This window comes from Meles meles, chromosome 9 (assembly GCF_922984935.1).
Source record: "Meles meles chromosome 9, mMelMel3.1 paternal haplotype, whole genome shotgun sequence".
In the NCBI taxonomy this organism is placed as follows: Eukaryota; Metazoa; Chordata; class Mammalia; order Carnivora; family Mustelidae; genus Meles; species Meles meles.
The window spans coordinates 88,201,828-88,223,489 of record NC_060074.1 but is presented as its reverse complement, the minus strand read 5'-3'; the positions used below and the strand labels follow the sequence as shown (position 1 = coordinate 88,223,489).

The window sequence follows — 21,662 nt, the reverse complement described above, 5'->3', positions numbered from 1 at the left end:
CTTCCCCGACAATGGGAGGTCTGGTTAGCCAGAAAAGTACTATAAGGAGTGTGCAATGAATCCAGAAAATGCTCAGTATACAAAGTGTATCTCACAATGAGATATCTATTTTATTCAGTTCCGTGGGCAGCTTTGGGACAGGATAAGGTGTTCTAGAAGTGTTGTTGCATAGTCACTTTCTACAGGGAAGGCTGAAAAAAAAAAAAAATAAAGTAAGGGCTAAAAAAGAAACGCACTATATTTGACTGGAAGCCCAAAAGAGACAAAATGTTTTGGAAACATGTGCATCATGGCCTACTAATTTAGGCTCATAACCCCCTCTCTCCAATTACATTCCTGGAAATTTTTTTTCAATTTCTTTGCATAGAATAACCAGAGGACCACATTGTTCAGAGCCGCCCATAGGGAACAGGCAGACCCGCGCAGAGCTCGCACCACACCTCCACAGAGCTGGCCAACACTTCCACAGAACCACACGATTCCCTGGTTCCTAATATGGTTTATTATAAAATCCTTTACCTGCCTCAAAGCACTTTTCATCAAAGCTGCTTTTAAGCTGAAGCTGAGGACCAAAGAATGCCTCTAACAGAATCCTGAAATAGCTTTTAACCCGAGGCTGAGGAGAGAAAGTGCTTTTAACCTAAAGTGCTTTCCTCTCAGGTACTTGAGCGTGTACCTAGCACTCAGCATTAGTGGCTATGAGAACACCCTTAAGACCCAAATGAAAGAGACTCCATTATAGGTATTCAAACCCATTATATTAATATATTACAAGTAATATTTGGAATCATTAAGCAGTTTTACTCCAATTAAATTTGTATCTTTTCTTATTGAACTCTGCATTCATGCAAATCAATTGAAGTCTTACCACCTGGGATTCTAACAAATCTATGCTGATATTAGGAAAAGTATAGTGTTTTTCCTAGATTTTTGCTTTTAATCAGAGTGTGTCAAAATGGCCACACCTTCTCTACCCTAAAAGAATCTCTCAACTTGTATCAGTCACTGAGTGGCATTTCTAGCTTTAGTCTATATTCGTTGGGTTGACAAGGTAAATGAAATCATTTAAAATTAATTCAATCAATTATCTGAATAAATTTTATGGATCAAGTTTTCTCCCTAGAATTGTCACTCAAACAAATGAAAATATGGATTTCACAGCACAGACGGCCCCTGACTTAGGTGGATCAACTGAATATTTTCCAACTTTATGATGGTGTAAAAGTGATATGACTTCCGTGGAACCTGTGCTTCAAATTTTGAACTTTGACTTTTTTCCTGGGCTAGTGATATGTGGTATGATACTCTCTTGATATTGGGCAGTGACAGCGAGTCACAGTTCCCAGTCAGTCACGGGATCATGAGGGTAAAGAACCCATGCACTTTCGACCATACTGTACCCATACAACTATTCAGTTTTCCACTTTTATTATAGTATATGATCAATTTACATGAGCTCTTCAGCACTTTATTATGACATAGACTTTGTGTTAGGTGATTTTGCCCAACTGTGAGCTAATGTAAGCATTAGAGCATGTTTAATAGAGACTGGGCTAAGCTACAATGCTCAATAGGTTGGGTGTAGTAAATGCACTTTTGTCTATTTTATTTTATATTTGTCTATATTTTCAACTTGCAATGGGTTTATTGTGACATAACTCCATGGTAAGTTGAGGAAGATGTGAATAAAGTTCCTACTAAGTCAAGTAAGTAGACAACCCAATTGATAAAAAGCTTTAACTTCAGAATAATTACAGTAAGTTATGTGATTAAGCAATTGAATTTTATGGACCGTTTTCTATTTTAAGAATATAAAGTGTATATCAATATGGGATAAGGAGGCAAAACTTGATGTCTTTGAATTTTATCCACCTCTTCTTTTGCTAGTACCCTCTGTAACTCCAATGGAATGAAGACAGGCAAACCAAAAACAAAAAATATCACCAACTCAAAATGTAAATAATCAGCCTTTGCTAAACAAAAGTTAGCCATGTTAATAATTCCAAAATGCACTAAAGCAAACTAAAATGAAATATATTTTCCTCCACTTTAACTGATCATGGCAGAGTCTTTAGATAGAAATCATATTTTTTGTATGCATTGTTTTCTCTTACTCATTCTTTCATTTATGTATTCATTTGGCAACCAGAAGAGAATGTGATAGAATGGAAAGAAAGAAAGAAAGAAAGAAGAAAGAAAGAAAGAAAGAAAGAAAGAAAGAAAGAAAGAAAGAAAGAAAGAAAAAGCAAAGCAAGCAGTAGAAATACAAGAGGAAGAGTGGCTCCTGGGTGGCTCAGTTAGCTAAGCATCTGTCTTTGGCTCAGGTCATGTTCCCAGAGTCCTGGGATCCAGCCCCACGTCAGGCTCCCTGCTCAGTGGGGAGCCTGCTTCTCCCTCTCCCTCTGCCTCTCCCCCTGCTTGTGCTCTCTCATGCGTGCTCTCTCTTTCAAATAAATAAAAAATAAGGAAGTACAAAAGGAAAAAATTACATTTATCTTGTTCACTGTGTATTGTTTCCTTCCCCTTGAACATTCTTTTCCAGCTGCTTCTACCTAGTAAACTTATTCATTTCCATGCTTCCAGCTTAAAGTTATTACCAACTCCCTAAGGCCATCCCTGTCCTCTTCATCCTGAGTTAGTCCTCTCTTCTCTTATCCTGAATTATAATCTCATCATCTGATTATTGTACTATCTTCTAGCTGGACCATGAGCTGTATCTTATAGACTAAAGACCATTTTACTCTATTTTACCTCCTGAGAAGTTGTTGCCTGGGAAGAGGTAGAAAGGAAAGGAAGAAGGACACAAAATCTTTCAGCGGTTTTACAATTACTCTTCATTAACAATTTCATCTTCCTTCTTCTGGAAGCTCTTATGTCAATGGACACTCCTCTGATGGGCCTGTTCCCTCTCACCAGCCTCTCAGCATTGGGTTACCCTGTTATGTTCTTCGACTTCTCCTCTTTTTTCATTCTTCTCCTCAGACTACTGGGCATTATTCAAATACGCCAGGGCTGAAATATTGCAGTCCAGTGCTTCGAGTTCTATCTATAGGCTTTCTAAACTTAAAACTTCAACCTCATGCTCCAGACTCTCAAGACTCCAAATTTGCATGTTCAGATGTCTATTTGTCATATCCTGGGATGTTTGGTTGACATCTCACATTTATCTAGAGCAATCCAATCCTTGATTCCCCGGCTCTGGCATGTTCACCTCAGGAAATACTACTGCCAACTGCCAGCTGGAGTCACCCTCTGTTCTATTCTCTCTCCTGTTCTCATCAGCAAAACCACCTTAAAAAATATATTCCAGATTCAACCACATTTAGTCACTCCCATTGTTACCAGCCTTATCTAAGCACCGTTGCCTTGCCTATGTCACTAATCCCCTAACTGGCCTCTCTGTGTCTTTTCTTGACCCTCTTAAATATAGTCTCCACACAGCAATTAGAAGGACCATTTAAAAACATCAGTCACATTATTTCACTCCCATGGTCAATAATTGCCAATTACTTAGAATAAAATCATACTTAAAATACTATCTGATGACCTTTCTGTGACCTACAAGGTTCTACCTGCTTTGGTCCCCAGGTTACCTTTTCAGTTTCATCTACTGTTTGTCATCTCCCTCCAGCCACACAGGCTTCCTTACTGCTCTCCGACTATACCATGATTACCCCCACCCCCGTCTTATGCATTGGCTGCTCCTCTGATTGAACACTCTCCCCATGTACAGGCATAATTCACACCTTCACTTCTTTTGATCTTCACTCAATGGCATAGCCTCAGAAATGTCTTCCCTAATAATACCTCTCTCTGGCTCTCCATCTCCCTGTCTTGCTTTCTTTTCTCATAGCATCTATCAATATCGAACATTATCATACATATATTATATATTAATAGGTTTATGAGTTTGTTTTCCCATTTATATCTAAGCTGTATGAAGCCAGAAAGTGCTGTAGGAGGGCCGAGAGTGTTCTATTCATTATTCCATCCCCGGCAGGCATTGAAAAATACTCAGGGATGGATACAAAAGATGAATGAATACAAAAATTCATGAAATATTCACTTGGTCAGACCACTCTCTCTATTGTTGTTTGTGATTCTGTGCACACACATGTGGAGGGCAGTATGCATGTTTATGTGTATATTTGTGTGTTGTGTTGCTTTGGGTAAACAAAAGGATGGAGAAGCATAGGATAAAGTTGCTGCCCAGAGTAGACAAATATTGAAAAATCTCATACTCCCTGTTTCATTTGAGGTAATAAGCTCCTTGTTTAAGATATGAATTTATTTCTGGCTAGTGGACTCCCCAAAATGTCCATTGCGTTAACTGGACCAAAACTGAGTTGAGATCTATTTCCATGAGAGTTTAGAAGCTTAAAAGAAGAAGCCAAAGATGCCTGGGTGGCTCAGTCAGTTGAGCGCCCAACTCTTTTTTTTTTTTTTTTTTATTTATTTTTTCAGCGTAACAATATTCATTCTTTTTGCACAACACCCAGTGCTCCATGCAAGAGCGCCCAACTCTTAATTTCAGCTCAGGTCTTGATCCTGGGATTGTGAGTTTGAGCTCAACCTTGGGCTCCATGCTGGGTGTGGAGCCTACTTTAAAAAAAAGAAAAAGGAGCCAAATAGTACTTCTATGAAGTACTGTTTGGGTTGAGGGTAAAATCTTGAAAGGTGGGGACAGCTTGAAGCTTGAAAAAAGAAGAAAGACAAGGAAATAGGAGAAGGTGGGGAAGAACTCCTTCATTTGTCTGGGTGACAGTGGGGCACTCTCAGAATTTCACCTTTGGGCTGCTTGTGTCAAGACACTACTCCTGCATCCGACTGTCCAACTTTGACTGGAGGCTGAAGACTACAACCTACCCTTGTTTGGGGATATCTTCTCCATAGTCTGGGTAAAATCTCCTCCAGGCCAGTCCTTCCAGAACAGACATTATCATTATCCACCAGGGACTTTAAAATCTATTAGGTTAATGAGCTACACAAGTATGAATAAACATGTGGGGGGAAACTATACACAAAAGTGTATATATTTAGAATTTCTATTTATTTAGATTCCAAACTACTTAAAAGTTAAAATAATTATGCTTTTTTTCCCTGTATTTGACTCTTATGAGAAAAAAAAAAACAAGTAAACAAGGCAGTGAGAGAAATTTACTTCACTTGCAGTGTATATTAGAGATTCAGCAGAGAATCAGCCCGGTTTTTTGGTGTCTGTGTATCAAAAAGCAGTAACATACTTTTAATCAAAGCCCGAAGGCATTGTAAAATAACACAGTATCTTATGAAGTACTTAATACAGATTAAATTCAGTAGTGTTTTAGCATTAAACATGTTTTTCTGAATCTTAGTTCAAGCGATAAGCCATCTGTAAATTATAGTACTTACTTAAATCACCCATTTCTCCAAAAATTATCAGTAAAGCTGCAGTACAGTGCAGTACAGTACAATGATGGGGCCTTATATGGTGAGTATTTTAAGGAAGAAGAAAAAGTAATAAGGATGTAAGTGGAGAAAATATAAAAGATAAAAGTAGAAACTGGATTCTTTGATAAGTAATCTGAAAGTTTTGGTCTAGAAACCTACTCTCGAAAAGAAAACCAAATGTTACTTATAGTTTAAAATCAAAGCTAAATTTTGGTTAAATTGCTGAAATTACCCATGTTGGAAATATTACTTTTGCCCTTCAGTATCCCCTTCCCCTTCCCTATAGCACTTACTGGGAGAGGATGTGCTTATGTGTGTAGCATTGTGGAGGGAGAAATATTTCAAGTACAGACTACCTACTATTTAAGCCACCGGGACTATGTTTTTTCTTATCCCAACCCCATTTTTAACATAATTTCAACTAAATGGGCATCCCATCATGAGCAATTGAAGAGTATAAGTCATCAGAACAATGCTGGTGGTGGAGTGGTAATGTAAATAGCATCCTGACCCAGCCATCAGAGTTATAAGACTCTGGACCCAGCAGAGTATTTCGTGGATTTCCTTGGGACCTTTGGTTTGAAACATCTCCAAGACTGTTTCTCCAGCCTCGAGTAATTAATAAATTACTTTGAGCTCCTAGTAAACTCTTGGAGTTCCCACTCACTGTCATTTCTTAATATTTGAATAAATTCTTTGTGTAAGATAGCCCCCAATGGCAGGGTGCCTAGGTGGCTCAGTCAGTTGAACATTGGACTCTTGATTTCGGCTCAGGTCATGATCTCAGGGTTGTGAGATTGAACCCCATCAAGCTCTACACTGGGTGTGGAGCCTCCCTGAAATTCTCTCCCCCTCTTTCGCTGTCCCTTCTCCCCCACTTCGCATGCGTGCACAGACACACACGTGCACTCTCTCTAAAAAAAAAAATAAATAAATAAAAGATAATAAATAAATAAACAAACCCCCAGTGTTTTCCGTTTTGTTTTGGTTTGGTTTTTTTGCAGCCCGACCCCTTAAAAAATATACCTCGTGACCAAAAGGATGGGTGGGACTAAGCCCCTCGATTTCTTATTATTGTTTCCTGTTCCCCTCTGTGTTTTTCATGTATGTGCAGTTCTAGGTGCTTTGTTTTCCTTTTTAAAATTTACTGGACTAGCTGCAACAGCCACCCTGTGTCCTGAAAGCAGAATAATCATTTTGAAAAGCATGTGGAGACTGTCTTCCTGGGTAAATGATGATAACACCGTCACATTATTTGAACATTTAACTGCCTCTATTGAGTAGTTTTCCTCATAGTTTTGATTCATTTGGAATCTAACTGACAAAGATCCCATTAATGGGTGTTCTTTCCATAATTTGTCAAAAAATATATAGCAGAGATGAGGGAGAATGAAGCTAATTTGTAATCTGGGAGACTTAACCTGGTTATGCTGATGAACTAACTAAATCGGTCAAAAGTTTGAGAGCTTAAAGATTAAAAACCACCATTTCCTAGTTAAACTCTAATTCATTATGTAAACAACATGATTTATAAGTGCAGTCATGTGGAAGGTCTATTTGTTTTTCTCACCAAAAGATGCTTTCAAAGAAAAATTGCTGAAAATGGATTTTCTCCAACCAATGTGTTGCCTGCCACCCCTGGTATAAATGCTGAAGCAGGAGAAGGAAGACATAATGATCACACTAGCCAAGGCCATAGGCATTTGTGGAGCATTCCAAAAATATTGGCACCTCAAGCAAGAGGTGTTTTCTAAATACAAAAAGTTGTTAAGAGAGGAATAAAGGATTACCAGTGAGCCCACAGATGGGAATATAGGTAGGGAGTCTGGAGCTCGGGGTTCTGGGCTGCTCCGTTTTTTTTGGAATAGCATAAGGAAGGGGAAAGCAGAAATAATCCTTCGTGTTGTGCCAGGACAACAGGCATAGAAGTTAAGGGGGCAAAGCTAGTTCATTAATGCTTGCCAAGAAAATAATACTTTCTCTCTCCCTCCCCCTTTCCTTATACTATTTTAAGATAGAACGTTCTGTGGTTCAAACACATTCCTGCAGTTTAATGGTCCTCCTTGGTATCAAACCCTGGATTCTATCAAATTTACAGATGGGTGACAATTCCACCACAGCCCTGAAATTTGACATTGACATTTTAGCTAAATCTCTTTGATTTATTTTCATTAGATAACATTCTTTACTTTGCAAAGTCATTTCTTGTGCATCATCATCTCCTCTAAGTTACATGATCCATCATTTTATGTTGAAGGCTAGTGTTGTAGTCAAGATTCCTTTCACTGTAATTGATAGAAACTTGTCCAAACTGCAAAAGTAAGAATGGAATTTATTGGACTGCTTAATTGAAAAGTCCAAGGGACAAGGACAGCTTCAGGCATGATTGGATCTAGGGGCACAAATGCTATCAGATCTTTACTTCCTCCATCCCTCAGCTTGTTTTCTACTCTGTTGGCTTAATTCTCCAGTATGTTTTCCCAGAAGGTGGCAACATAACTTCTAGAAGCTCAGACTCATATCCCAATCGTTAATCAATTCCTCTAGAAATAAGGCTCCTCTTTCCCAGTAGCACTAGAAAAAGCCTTGGGATTTCTCCACCAGATCAATTTGGGCCATGTGTTCATGTCTGAACATGAGGAAATTCATGTTCATCCCTGGAGCTAGAGGTGGTGGAGTCAGCACCACTCAAACCAAATGGCAGCCAACACGAGAAAGGCATCATCCCCTAAGGAAAATCAGAGTGATCTTACCAGAGAATAGGAGGAGAGCTGCAGGGCCAGTAAAAGCAATAGACATCCACAATACTTTTCCCAACTAGTGTCATCTGTGACAGTGGATCTCACTGTTTAACCAAGGCTGGCACCTTCTATTGTGGGCAATAGAGACCTTCTGGCCAATGCTATGTTCATGCTCTGGTCAAGTTTATTTGGTTGCAATAAACAGAAGTTCACTCAAAAGTATTCAAATAAAATGGGAGCTATTGTCACAACCCAGGGTATGTCATGGCACCCCATGGAAGAGATAGATGATCTCCGGAGTTAGGCATCAGAAAGTGAGGACCTAGGGTGCGTCTGCTTCATTCACCTCTCTCTGTAAATGAGTTCCTGTACCGAGTCACCCATTGCACACAGCCTTCTCCCCATATGGCTGCCCCTAGCATCCTGTGTCTAAGTCTAGGCAGTCTTGTTATTTAAGTCTTAATATTTACGGCGCTAACTACCTCAGTCTGTAGTATCCCACTTATAATCATTGTGAGAGAGAATTTCGTTGCTGTGGCTTGAGTTACAGCCTTGAATTTAATCAGCTTCACCACAGAGACTAAATTCTTAATTCCAGAGCCATACTTTCTTGGGTGAGTATAGCCAGTTTAAAGAGAGGCTAGAATTAAGAAGACAATTTTTGGCTTTTCTGGTAACTAGTCAAAGCAAACATCTCCCTTCTATCTAATGATGTTGATCATATAGCTAGTCTCTTTTCTCACCAGGACACTTGACAATCATGAGAGGAGTTTCTCAATGAGGTATTGCCTGTGCTTGGCTGGACCACCCAGTAAGTGGCAGTGATGCCCCTCCCCCATCTCCCACTTTAGAACCAAAAATTAGCCAGTAGCACACCTCGTTCCTTCTAGCACATTATGGCGGAACACCGGGCAGTTGACATTCACTCCTATCCAACCAGTTCAAGATGGGACCCAAGTCCCACCTTCCTTTATAACTAATGAATTCCCAGCACTAAACTTCTTAATCCAGGAGTCCATTTGATCTTTTCACTTTTTTCCTCATGGTCACCAATGGCCTCTGAATTGTCAAAATTCAATGAGAACTTTTCACCTTTATCTCCCACCATCCTTCTCCTGCATCTGAAATGCTTATACACATTCCTGAAAACCAGTCTCTTTATTCTTCTGCAAACTTTGAGGGTTCCTTCTGCATGTCAGTCTCTTTTACTCCAGCAAGAAACTAGGAAGTCCTCTCTGGTGGGTTGACTCATCTTCTGCATCCAGTTGACAAATCCTACAAAATAACCCCTTCTTTCCATTGTCACAGGTCAGTTTCTTGTCTTCTTTCTTTCCCTAAAACCTGATACTTTGTAACTTTACATAGGATTCAATATTTTGGGGTCCATCCCCTCGCCCATAAAATCAGTTTAATAGTATCTACCACCAAAGAGTTGAGGCTTGGTATAAAAATTTAGTAAGTTAGAATACATAAGATACTTTGAACCATGCCTGGCTTAGTGTAAGAGTACAATGAAGCTTAACTGCTATTATTACACAGCCTTGAGATAGCACTAATCACATTATATTATAAATGTTTGTGAGAGTTACCCACCACCTCCCCAGACTATAGGAGGTCATGCTTCATGCATCACTGCATTTTCTGGATGGAAAACAGTGTCTGGCTTATAGCGGACATGTAATAAATAGTTACTGAATAAGTGAATCAATATTTGTATTCTTTACAATATCCGCACATGACAGATGCTCAAGAAATATGCACTGAGTTGAATTTGATAGAATTAAATGGATCTGGAAAGAATACAGAGTAAAAACTGCCATCATATCAGGTAAAGCACAATGAGTTCATTTTAAAGGGAGAGAAATTTCCTTTGGGACTCCTCCTTGGGGTGAATCTAAACTGATGCAAGATTCCACATTCCTAGCAAATTTAGAATTGTTTTCATCTTTTTTTTTTTTTCTCACCAGTTTCAGTTTCCATGTCCTGTCAATTCTCTTTGTTTTCACTCTCATAGCATAGCTTAGTTCACCAACAACCTGGACTCCTGTTAATGTCTTTATCAGTAAGCTACTGCTGCATAACAAACAAATACAAAATCTTAGTGACACACAGCATAAAGCATTTATTTCTCATATGTCTATGGATCAAGTATCCTGGGGCAGGTTTTAGTGGACAGCTCTATTCTCAGTGTAAGGTCTGACTAGTCTTGTCTCCTAACTGAATATTTGCTTCAATCTGTGCGATGTATATTTACTCTGGATCCCAGACTGAAAGGGCAGCATCGATCCAGGGAAGTTCTTATCTTGGCAATAGCAGAAAGCTGTGAGGTGAGTAGGGATCTGTAATGCATTTTAAGGCCTCCATCTGGAACTGATACATTGTCATTTTTACTCACACTACATTGTCCAAAACAAGTCTATAGCCAAGCCCAACATCAGGGAAATGGGAAAAATAAGTGTTACCCACTGTAGTGAGTTTTACCACATGGTCACATGGCAAAAGGGGTGAATGTACAAATCTACTTCAGAGAAGAGAAGAGTCATGAAAAATGATTACATTTACCACAACTCTATCCTGATTCTGGTCTCCATAATACCTTCCAAGGTGATCACATTAGCTTCTTAACTAATCTCCCTGTGTTCAATCTTCTCCACAATCAATCACAATTGGTTATGAATGTTTTGGCTGTAGGGGATAGAATACTTAGTTTAAAAGGACATATTATCTCACATAGTAAGGAATCTGGAAAAATAATTGTTTTAAGTTTAGAATTTCAACAATGTCATTGAGGTCTCAGGTTTTTTTTTGGTGACCTTTTTAAATCCTGTTTGCTTTTATCTGCAACCTTGTTGTCTCATGGTGACAAGATTGCTGCAGTAGCTCCAAGCATCACATGATTGTACAGTGATGTTCAAAGCAGGAAGAAAAAAGAAAGAGTTCCTTCATACACCCCTCTTATTTTATCTGGTAAAAGAGAGAGAGAGAAATCTCTTGTAGCTTCCCAAGTCATTTCTCCTTACATTTGACTGGTTAGAGCTATCTAATTACCCAGAGCAGCAAGTAAGGCAGAAGTCAATAGAGAATATTTTCAGGCTCTGAATGGACTCTAGAAACAAGAAGTCAGGAGGGGAATAGTGTATGTATAAGATATCACTGGTGTCTGCAACACTTTCAAATAATTTAACCTACCTAACTAAATATTTAAAACTCTTATAACACCATCTTCATCTTCTTTTAAAGTTTAATACATCAAGATTTCTGCAAATAAGAGTGAATGTTTCCCTCAACATATCTCATTCTTCCCACCATTCTCCCCATCACTGATGTGTTTGTATACCTTCCTTCCATCTTCCCTAAAAGGCCTTTTGTCACCTCTTTTATCTCTTCACTGGTTTTACTTTTCCTTGAGGACTTGTTTCTTCTCTAGGAAGTCTTCTGTGGGCACCAAAGGCTGGTCTGATGTCCTGCCACATGTTCAATAAACATTTGTGAAATTGACTTGAATAATAATTTCCATTAGATGTTTTTATACTTTATAGCAATCCTTCCAGACTATAATTTCTAGCCAATTTAAATTATTCCATCTGAAGTTGTGGGTCATTTTTCTTGAATAATAGTTTATGTCATTTTATTTTCCTTATAGTGCTGGCTCACTTTTTTTGAACAAATCCTTGTTACTTGACCAAATATTCAAACCAAATACCCATGGTTATTTCCAACTTCTCTACACTCTGTTGATATGTTTTGGGCTTATCATCTTTCTGTCTCTTAGATGAAAATGTACATTTTCATATTGAAATATATTCATGCTTTAGCTTTAATTACTTTCCTCCCTGCCAGGTTGTCCTTAATCCAAAGCCATCACCTTTTCTAAGAAATGGATGAAAAACATGACTTCCTTCAAGTCTCACCACATTCCATTTTGACTACTCCTTTGTAATATTTCACTTACCATTCTGTTATGCTACATTTTATTTTTCTCCCCACTTCTACTACACATATTTTTTAATGTATTGAAGACCTCCACTGATGATTAAGACAGTGTCTTGAAGTCAATCATTTAATAAATGGTATTGAACTTCTAGTATATGTCAAACATTGTCTACTTACTAGGGACACAGTAAGAAAAGAAATAGGTGCGGTCTTTATTCTCCTGGGTTTTGCATTCTAAGCAGGGGAAAACTAATCAATAAGCACATCAATCCAATATATTAGGCAGAGATAAGTGCTCTAAGGAAAGTAAAACAGGGAAGTATCATGGAGAGTTCCTATTGCAGTGGGGCCATTTTTAGAAAAGAAGTAGGTACAAAAGGCTACGAAAGAGACCTAGTGCAAGTTTCATGAAGAGGTCATAATAAGTGCAGAGTCCCTGAGGCAGAAGTGTGCTGGGCATAGACAAGACTCAGTAATGTGGACAGAGTGGCTGCAGGCAAGTGATGAGGGGGAGAGAGAAGAGAGGGAGCAAATGAAATCAATTAATGGGTGGAAGGGCAGGTCATGTATTACCTTGGAATTTGCAATAGGGAACTGGAGTTCATTCTGGGCAAGACAGGAAGCCCTTGAACTTACCAAATATTTGATTCACTACCAGTAATAAACATCTATGCTGTTTTTAAAAAATCTGGAAATGGTGGTGATGATTACACAAGAATGTACATGTGCTTAATGCCACTGAAACATTCACGTAAAAACGGTTACAAAGGTGAATTTTAGGTTATGTGTAATTTACTGCAATAAAAAATATCTGTGAGTGAATCCTGTGGGCCAGAGTCTATGCTAAGCACTGGTGACTCTGCAAACACCTAGAGCACATAGACACTCCAACTCTGCTTTGAGAAGATACATTCCATATATCATAAATGTAAGTACACAATGCAAGGTAGTATAAATTGCGTTTCAAATGAGAAGACTAGGCTAGGATTTCAGAGTGTGTTCTCGGAAGCGTTAGTCTGGAGAGATGCCCTTTGAAATAAAAGGATCTTACTCAAGTAAGTTTGGGAAATCGTGCGTCCTCCAGGCCTTTGTGGAGATTCCCAGCGCAGACAGGCCTGTCACAGGCTGTAAAAATACACATGAAAGAAACCTGTTTAACTTTGTTTAACCCAACATTGCTAAACCATTTTGATCACAGGCCTTTTTTCCCCAAATTGCCAATCAACATCCTGAGGAACTGGTATTCCAAAGAACCGATGTTAAAGGAGACACAAAACCGAGAGAGGAAGAAAAGAGTTTGTGGATAAAGAGTGGTCAGAGCTGAGCTATAAATGAAAGGGGATGCTTAGATGAGGGAAGAGGAAGGGCATTCGAGGCAGGAGAGATGTTAAGAAATCCACGTCAAAGTAAATCTCCTGGAACTTGCCTCTTCAAAGACATTGACCCACTGAACAAATCTTCTAAATATACTTATAAAATTATAGTTTTGGTGATCATTAACAAGTTTCTTCTAAAACACTCAAGACACCAATTCATTAAGATCAATGACTTTGTAGAAGTTTTCTTAATTCGTTGTCATTATTTAATAAACAACAAAGTTGTGCCCAGAGAGACCATAACTTACTCTGTTATCCCAGCCTAATCGATGGCAGAATGTTCGTTTTCTTTCTCTGGGCCCAGAGTCCTGTTCCATAAAGGAGGGCGTTATGGCCTTTGTATCTCTGCAGTAGACCCTTTGGAATTAAAGCAAAAAATCGATTCCTATGCAAGACACAGATTTCAGCACACAGTGAATATGGAAACAGAATCAAATTAAAGAACAACGCAATCTTGGATTTTAATGAAGCTCATCTTTGTTTCTTTTGCAGATCAAATTTTTGGCTCTCATCTGCACACAGTGTGTGAACGTGAAAATTCCACAGTTCCACGGTTTGTAAAGCAGTGCATTGAAGCTGTTGAAAAAAGAGGTGGGTAACTGAATATGCAGCAACTTCCCCCCATTAGCGCACCCTCTAAACAACCAAAGCTCAAGTTAACGGTGCCACTTGATTTGTCTGGGAAGCCATGCAATTAAAACTTGACTTTTGTTAATCGGTTAAGAGGATCAAGTTTCTTATTAACTTCAGTTTGTTTTTACAATAGGGACATCGGTAATTCCCACTGATGTTCTTTTTTAATTTTTTTTAATATTTTGTCTGTCTGACATGCTGTTGATTCAATTGCAAACTTCTTGTTTTCAAGCCAGTGATAAAACATTCATAAAATATCAGCACTCACAGTGTTAGAACCCTCCTAACATTCATGCTGGTAGATGTTGTGCCAGAACAATTTTTGGTAAGCCCCCAACATTACCCAAGTGAAGCAAATAGCATTCCTACTTGCAAACAGTGATACCCCATCTTCCATGTGTTTCTGTTCAGTGTAGAATATGGCTAACTGGTTCTCCTGGAACAATTAACAGATGCACCTCCAGTGTTAAGATGACCTTTGAATCCTATTTTTCAGCATTCTGTTTTTCATGAGAAATTATTTCATCTTACCACAGGGAACAAGTCAAAACCCAACTGACTCATCATTTCTTTGCTGGTCTATCTGTGGGGTGTTCTTCCTTCAGACTATGACTTCATTCGTTCAAGGTCATTTTCCCTGGAAGATACATACAGTAGATGCAGAATCTCGAAAAATGTATTGTATAAAAATGTGAAGCTTCATCACCATCTGTTACAAGTTTACAACATATTCCCAGGATCTAGGGGGATATATATCATGTAAAAGATAGAGGTGTTTTCAGAAAAAGAATTGGTGAATCTATTCCCATTTTCAGCTCCCAGTCTCTTAAAACAATAGAACCAAGGGGAAAAAAGTCTTTACCAAGTTATCTACTAGGAAAAAGCCATTTTAATTCTCTCAATGTTACCTGGCTTTATTATAGAAGCATAATAAAAATGGCCTGCAATTTCCAACTCCTGGAAATTCATACTTTAATTATACTGTAAGGACAGCCTTGGGATCCTATTATTCCCCTATCAGTAGGGAATGAGAGAATAACAAGAAGGGGACGAGTGGGTAGGGAAAGTAGATAACAGAGGTGGCTTTGGGGGAAAGCACATCAACACATCAGAGAGGAGTCGAGAGCTCACCGAGGGCAGAAAACAGTAAAAGCAGAATGAATGCAAGGAGAGCTATCTGTGAGGAATGGAGTCATTTGGAGTTTAGAGAAAAGTGTGTTTTTACTGCATGTTGCAATCTCCTTTAATTTTATAAATTCATAATTTAGGAATAAATATTATTTAATAAGTAGTTAAAGCCAGAATGGATCACTGAGAATGTTATAATGTTATTATTGCCAATAGCTAAATTATCATCATTTTCAGGAAATCTTCACCTACTTACTAATACTCAGCACTGACTATTATATCAGAGCAAATATCCGAATAGGACTTTGGGGGCGCTGTACATAATAAGACGTGTGCACATATAATAAAAGGACTCTGTACCTCTCTATTTATGTACACACCCGAGGCAAAATGAAAACGCTGCTAGATACAGCCTAGTGGTGTGCAGATACCATAATATTGTAGAGTAGGAAATACCTATAAATAGAAAATGTTTCTTCTCTTCACAGCATTTTGTTGGCGATTTTTAATAAAATAAGACAATGTTTTTGCTGACAGCAGCAATCATATCTGGCATTATATTTCATTGTCCCAATGTTTACTCTTAAAATGAATTTGTAGATCCAGCACTAAACAGGCGCTAATCACACATATGATTATTAAAATAACTCCTAAGCATTTTAATGAAACTCAAAGACTTTACAATTCCACAAAGCAACTGATAATTCAAAGCACTTTGGCAGTGTCAGCTTAAAGGAACTCGATGGAAATATTCAATAAAAACTCAGAGGCACAAGATAAACCTCTCCCATCATGGCAAGATTTACAAATGTGTACTTTTGATTATATTTTTCTATGATCATTTTGCTGGATTAATATTCTTACATTTATACGCCAATTCTATTTACTCAAAGTGTTGTTTTTACTAAATTCTGGCAGAAAGCACCTTAGGACAGAAATAATTTATGTGAATCTAAGTCCAATGTTTATGCAGGCTTCCGATGACATTTTGTGCCGGGGTTGGTATTAGGAAGTAGCATATAAAGGTGCCAAATCTCTCAGCACGGCTGGGACTCAGCATATCTAGAGCCCTCCTTCTAATGGCCAGATCCTCCTCCAGCCAAGATACTCAACTGCAGAGTCATGGGAAACGCTTATGCACCAGTTATGGGAAAGGCACGCTTAAATGAAAAGTGTGTGTTTACTCTCAACAGTCTTAGGGAAATGGCCTCAAAACTCACTATAGCAGGACACCGGGTGTTAGAAAAAGATTTGTTTCCTTTCGCTCTTTTTCTCTTAAGATTATTTCCCCCACCGTTACAAAAGAATCATCTGTAAATTGTAACCGTATTTTTTTAATGCTTCTCACATGCTTGATTTTAAATGAAACAGTATCAGGAAGGCAGATCTCACCATTGATTCATAGACTGATTGATTGATTGATTGACTCATTCATTCATTCAGTTATTTGTCTTACTTGCTTGCAATTGACAGACCAAATTGTTCATGCTCCTGTAGTCTACCAGGGAAAATCTACCCAGTGCTCGGCATAGTTGCATTCTTTAATCAATCCTAGTAAGGTGATATGAGTCACATTTTAAATTTTACATCTCACAGACATGCCTAGAAGAAAATCTATTAGTGAGCCGAATGTAAACCAATTTAGCGAATCACTTGTTTAGTGTGTTTCCTTATCTTGATTTGGTTTCCTTTATTCCCTTAAACCACCAGAGCATTCTCCCCCTCACCGACTATTATAACCAGATTAAAATTATTTCTGTGGTTTCTGACCTTGTCTGCTCAGCCTAGAGAACTTACACAGAGCTTGGAGGGAAACTATAAAGGAGCGTGTTAGTCTTTAAAGCTCTTCCAAGGGGTTCATTCACGCTCATGTTGCCTTTACAGTTGTAGAGCGTAAGTAGCGTAAGCAGCCAGAGGAAAACTAGGTTTATGTTTTTTTCTTCCAAAGCAGTTTCCATGCAAATATAGAGTCATTGTTCAGCTAATGCTCAATGCATGTGATAAAGTGACCCAAAGCCTGAGGTCATCCAGTACTTTTCTTTGAGGTCTTACGCAGCAAGCATGCAGAAGGAGGCATCGTGACACACTGGGTGTATGTAGTCCCAAGCAGAGAAGTCCACCTTTCACTACTTTGTAGAAGACTTTGTGTAGCTTAGGATGACCCCAAAATGTATAGAAATTGCTCACTTAAAAGTAAGATGAGCTGTATTGCTCAGAAGACAAGGGCTTAAGAGATGTGACTTCATGTATATAGTCTATCCTTGGTGCCGTTGGTATAAGACCTTAACCTGTAGTTCCCTTCATGTAAAGCGTGTAACTGGCTGCCTACTCTGGGAAGAGGCGTCTCTGGGGAAGAGCCCCACACAATTCTGGCATACTGGAAGCACGCAGAACATCCTGGGTGAGGAGTGTAACACCTGCGAAGAGTTTGTTGTATTCCAGCAACAAGCAGGTCTCTAGTGCCTACTCGTGTGTCAGTTTCCACGCTACCAGTTGAGAATCTAGAGGAAATAAACATTAGGCAAATGGACGAATCACTGAGTACCAAACGATGATGAGTGTTATGAAAGAAAAGAACAGGTACTAGAAGAGAAATTAAGTCTTATAATATTCTTTTTTTTTTTAAGGTAAAAGGAGTTTCTTTGCTTGAACAATCTCATAATAGTGAGTGGGGGGAAAAGGAGAAAGGGCACAAAATTGCAGTAATATAGGATGAATGAATCTAGGTATCTAATATACAGGTATGATGACTATAGTTATTCTAAGACGGTGGATTGCAGGTGCTCTCCTCACACACACACACACACACACACACACACACACACAAATTAATAGATATGGGAAGAGATGATAGGTAATTAGCTTGACTGTAATAATCACAGCAAATCATCATGTGTACCTTAAATATATCCAATATACTAAATATATTATGAAATATTACTTAATACTAAATATACAATTAACTATATTTTAAATGGCATGATCAACCCTGAATAATAAACATATATTTGTCTGGCTTTAGCCTTCTGCTGAGAGCAGAAGTTTAATTTTACCTTATTTCCCAGGTTATTTTCCTCACATAGCATACCAATCCAATATAAGGAGTCGTTTCATGTGAGATATCTGAAAGACAGTCCTTTTCCACACAACAGTACCAAACTTTACCAAAGACTTCTTTCACATGTAATGGAGTTAACTAAATGAATAAGCATATTTCTATTCTAAATATATATATATTTTTTTAAAGATTTTATTTATTTATTTGACAGAGAGAGAGAGATCACAAGTAGACAGAGAGGAAGGCAGAGAGACAGGAGGAAGTAGGCTCCCTGCTGAGCAGAGAGCCCCATGTGGGGCTCGATCCCAGGACCCTGAGATCATGACCTGAGCTGAAGGCAGAGGCTTAACCCACTGAGCCACCCAGGCACCCCTCTAAATATATTTTTAACGTACCTAATATATGTTTGTCTATAAGGGAATAGGACTCTTTAAAAAGGTTAATTTCATTTGGACAGGCATGCATCCTTTGGAATATGGTTTAACAACACATTCTTCTTCCATGAGCTTCAGCCCTAGCCTCAGTATGCCCCCAGACTATTTACCAGCATTAAAATGACACCTGGAGAGCGGTCATAAATGAGGTGAATGTACTTAACACTACCGAACTATACATTTAAAAATGGCTAAGATGGTAAACTTTATATTATGTGGGATTTTTTTAACCACAATTAAAAATAAATGGTATCGTGTCTTGCAAATTTGATGATTCCAGCTATAAGCTACTCTCGGCAGATGCTAATCAACAAGTTTGTCCTCTTTCTTTTTTCTGGAACTCAAAATGCTATGACAAGAATGATACACAAAGTTTCATTTTTGACTTGGTGCCCAAAAGCCACCCTGGGATCCATAACCTTGCTTTAAAGATTTAAGAAAGACCTTTAGTCTACTTCTGAGAAGGTCCTTAGCCTCGAAAACTTTATCTCTCAACTTGACTTCTTAGCAGCTGTTATATTTTTTTTGCTGTCGTTTGTTTGACAGGATCCAGTTATAGGTTCCGATGTCTGTTTAAAGAAACAAGGAGGCTGTTGGCTTTAAAATTCCCTCATTGCTTGTGTGATCAGCATTTTCCCAGGCTTTTCTACATAGTTTGCCAAGCAAAGGGACTGACCTTTTGTAGCAAACACTTTTTCATTTCAAAATGCTCACTTTGATTTTTGTCCCATTTTATGCTCATTCCAAACTGTTTACAACCCACTAAAAATGACTGTGAATTATATGTTTGTGTAATGGATTCCTTTTGTGGTCGGAGTGGAATGTTTACTTTGAACAATTAGTTATCTTTGGGTAGATTATAGCAACTTGGAAAAAGAATGGCTAAAATTATTATTATACCTTAACTATTTCTTTTTGGTAATTCCTCTGCTATTACATGAAGTTTGAGAGACTGTCACGTCAACAGGCCCGTGGCATTGTAAGTGAAATCTATTTCTCCAATGGGGGAATATTTAGACATAATTGTTAATATTATACGAAGGTATAGTTATATGCTAACCTAGGGATACACTTATCTGACTCCCAAAAATTCAGAACATCGAATATACATAAATACATGGATCTTTAAATACATAAACTAAATCCATGGGTATTTACGTTATATATATGTCAGATTTGCATATTAGGTAAGGTATGCACATGTTTGTATTTATTATACGAATAACAGACATGATTACAGCATAGCTATTATGCTAAGACATACCAAGCATTATACTTGTGAATATAACTTCCCTGATTCTCGATTCAGTGCACCAGTCTATCTCTTGAGATCCTAGCAAGTGCTCACGTGCAAAAATAAAACTTTACAAAGTCTTTTCCCAGTGCCTGAGAATCCAGACCCCTAAGGTAAGATCAAATTGCCTTCACTAGACAAGCTTTGCTCCCCGTTCTGCTAATTCTGTGCTGTTCATTCTTTCCCACTTTGGGATAATCTATTATGGTTGGATCCAGGCACGCACGAAAGGCTGATACTTCCATGAGGAATGTGCAATTTGTACTGTTTAGTTTGTGACGAGAGTCTTGAAAACTTTTATGATTCTATCTTGTTCCAGAGAGACTTCTGCTTGCTAGTTTTATAAGCAGTGAGTGAAAAAAAAAAGTAACAAAAACAAAACAAACTGATAAAAATTACATGCTCCAAAAAAAAAAAAAAAAAAAATTCAAGAACTCAAGATAAGCACTTTTTCTTTTTCCCCAGAGAATATTTGTGGACTGGACAAAAATGTTTCTGAGGGCACTGACCTATGTGTTGCTTTTTTTTTTTTAAGTGCTTGCTTTTCATGCCTAAAGTTAGGCATCCACAGGCAATTACTAAAGAACCGATTCTCTAAGAAGCTCTGTGCAAGTTTGCAGCGGATTCTCCTTAGGTTTTCTTTCTGAGTTAAAATTAAGTCCAGTTTCATGTTTTTGTGTTTTGTGTTTTGTTTCGTTTTGTTTTGTTTTGGTGCAATCCCAGCGACAGCCACCTTCCTGACAGCCATAGTGTTGTGCTGGGTCCAACTTCGAACTGGCTCTTTGGGGTAATCGTGCTGGGGCCTCTGTGTTTGTAAGAAAGCCACATTCGGGGCTAGAGGGGAAGACAAAAATCAAAAAAGAGTAAACAGGAAGCAGCCAGCAAGAGTATAAAAGAGACGCTGGGAAAAGACAACCGAAAGAAATCAGAGATGACAAGGTGGAGAGAGAGAAAAAAGCTGCAATTTGCAATTAAGAAAACAAATGTGCATAAAAGCGCACTCTTGTGAGGTCCCTTCATGAAGAGAAGACGGTGATGGAGCCAGTTACCAAGTCAGCTATCTTTACCTGAGAGCTGCTGCTTTGTTTCAGAGAAAGGTGTTCCCACTCAAGAAAATACTTTTAAGTTTGATCTGGCAGTGAATGAATGACAAGCTTACCCTGAATGTTCACAAATTCTGTGTATACACATGGTTAGGAATCAACTCACTGTACTTATTAGTGACATTTCGTGGATTTTATCTACATTGAGCAGTACACAACAGGCTTATTATCAGAAAGAGAGCTTAAACATAACAGAAGTTAATGGAGGAATAAATGTGCAGTTCAATAACCAGCAAGGCTATCTAATGTATCCAGCAATGTGGCTCTGGTCAAACCAGTCAGTGGATATTCCCACACTTTTGCTTCCAGAATGCATGAAAATAAATAATATCTCTTCCCAGATAAAGCCTGAGTCTAATTTCCAACCTCCACCCCCGTTCCACCCACATGTTAAAGTTTAGGTTCTTACCATACTTTCCCTTTGAGTCAGTTGGAGGGAAACAGAGCCAGAATTAATGCCCTAGGAAATTAGTCTCTTATTGTGTGAATGGAGGATTTAAATAATGCAACACCTCCTCATGTCAAGATGTAA

At 38.4% G+C, this 21,662-nt stretch overlaps 1 protein-coding gene across 1 annotated transcript in view; it reads left to right on the top strand.

Moving 5' to 3' along the window:
- ARHGAP15 (Rho GTPase activating protein 15) overlaps positions 1-21,662 on the top strand; it is a 610,173-nt gene that overhangs the window by 368,942 nt on the left and 219,569 nt on the right. Inside the window, exon 10 of the mRNA XM_046018034.1 lies at positions 13,973-14,071. Within this exon, the coding sequence (XP_045873990.1) occupies positions 13,973-14,071 (99 nt within the window). The remainder of the gene's footprint in view (positions 1-13,972; positions 14,072-21,662) is intronic.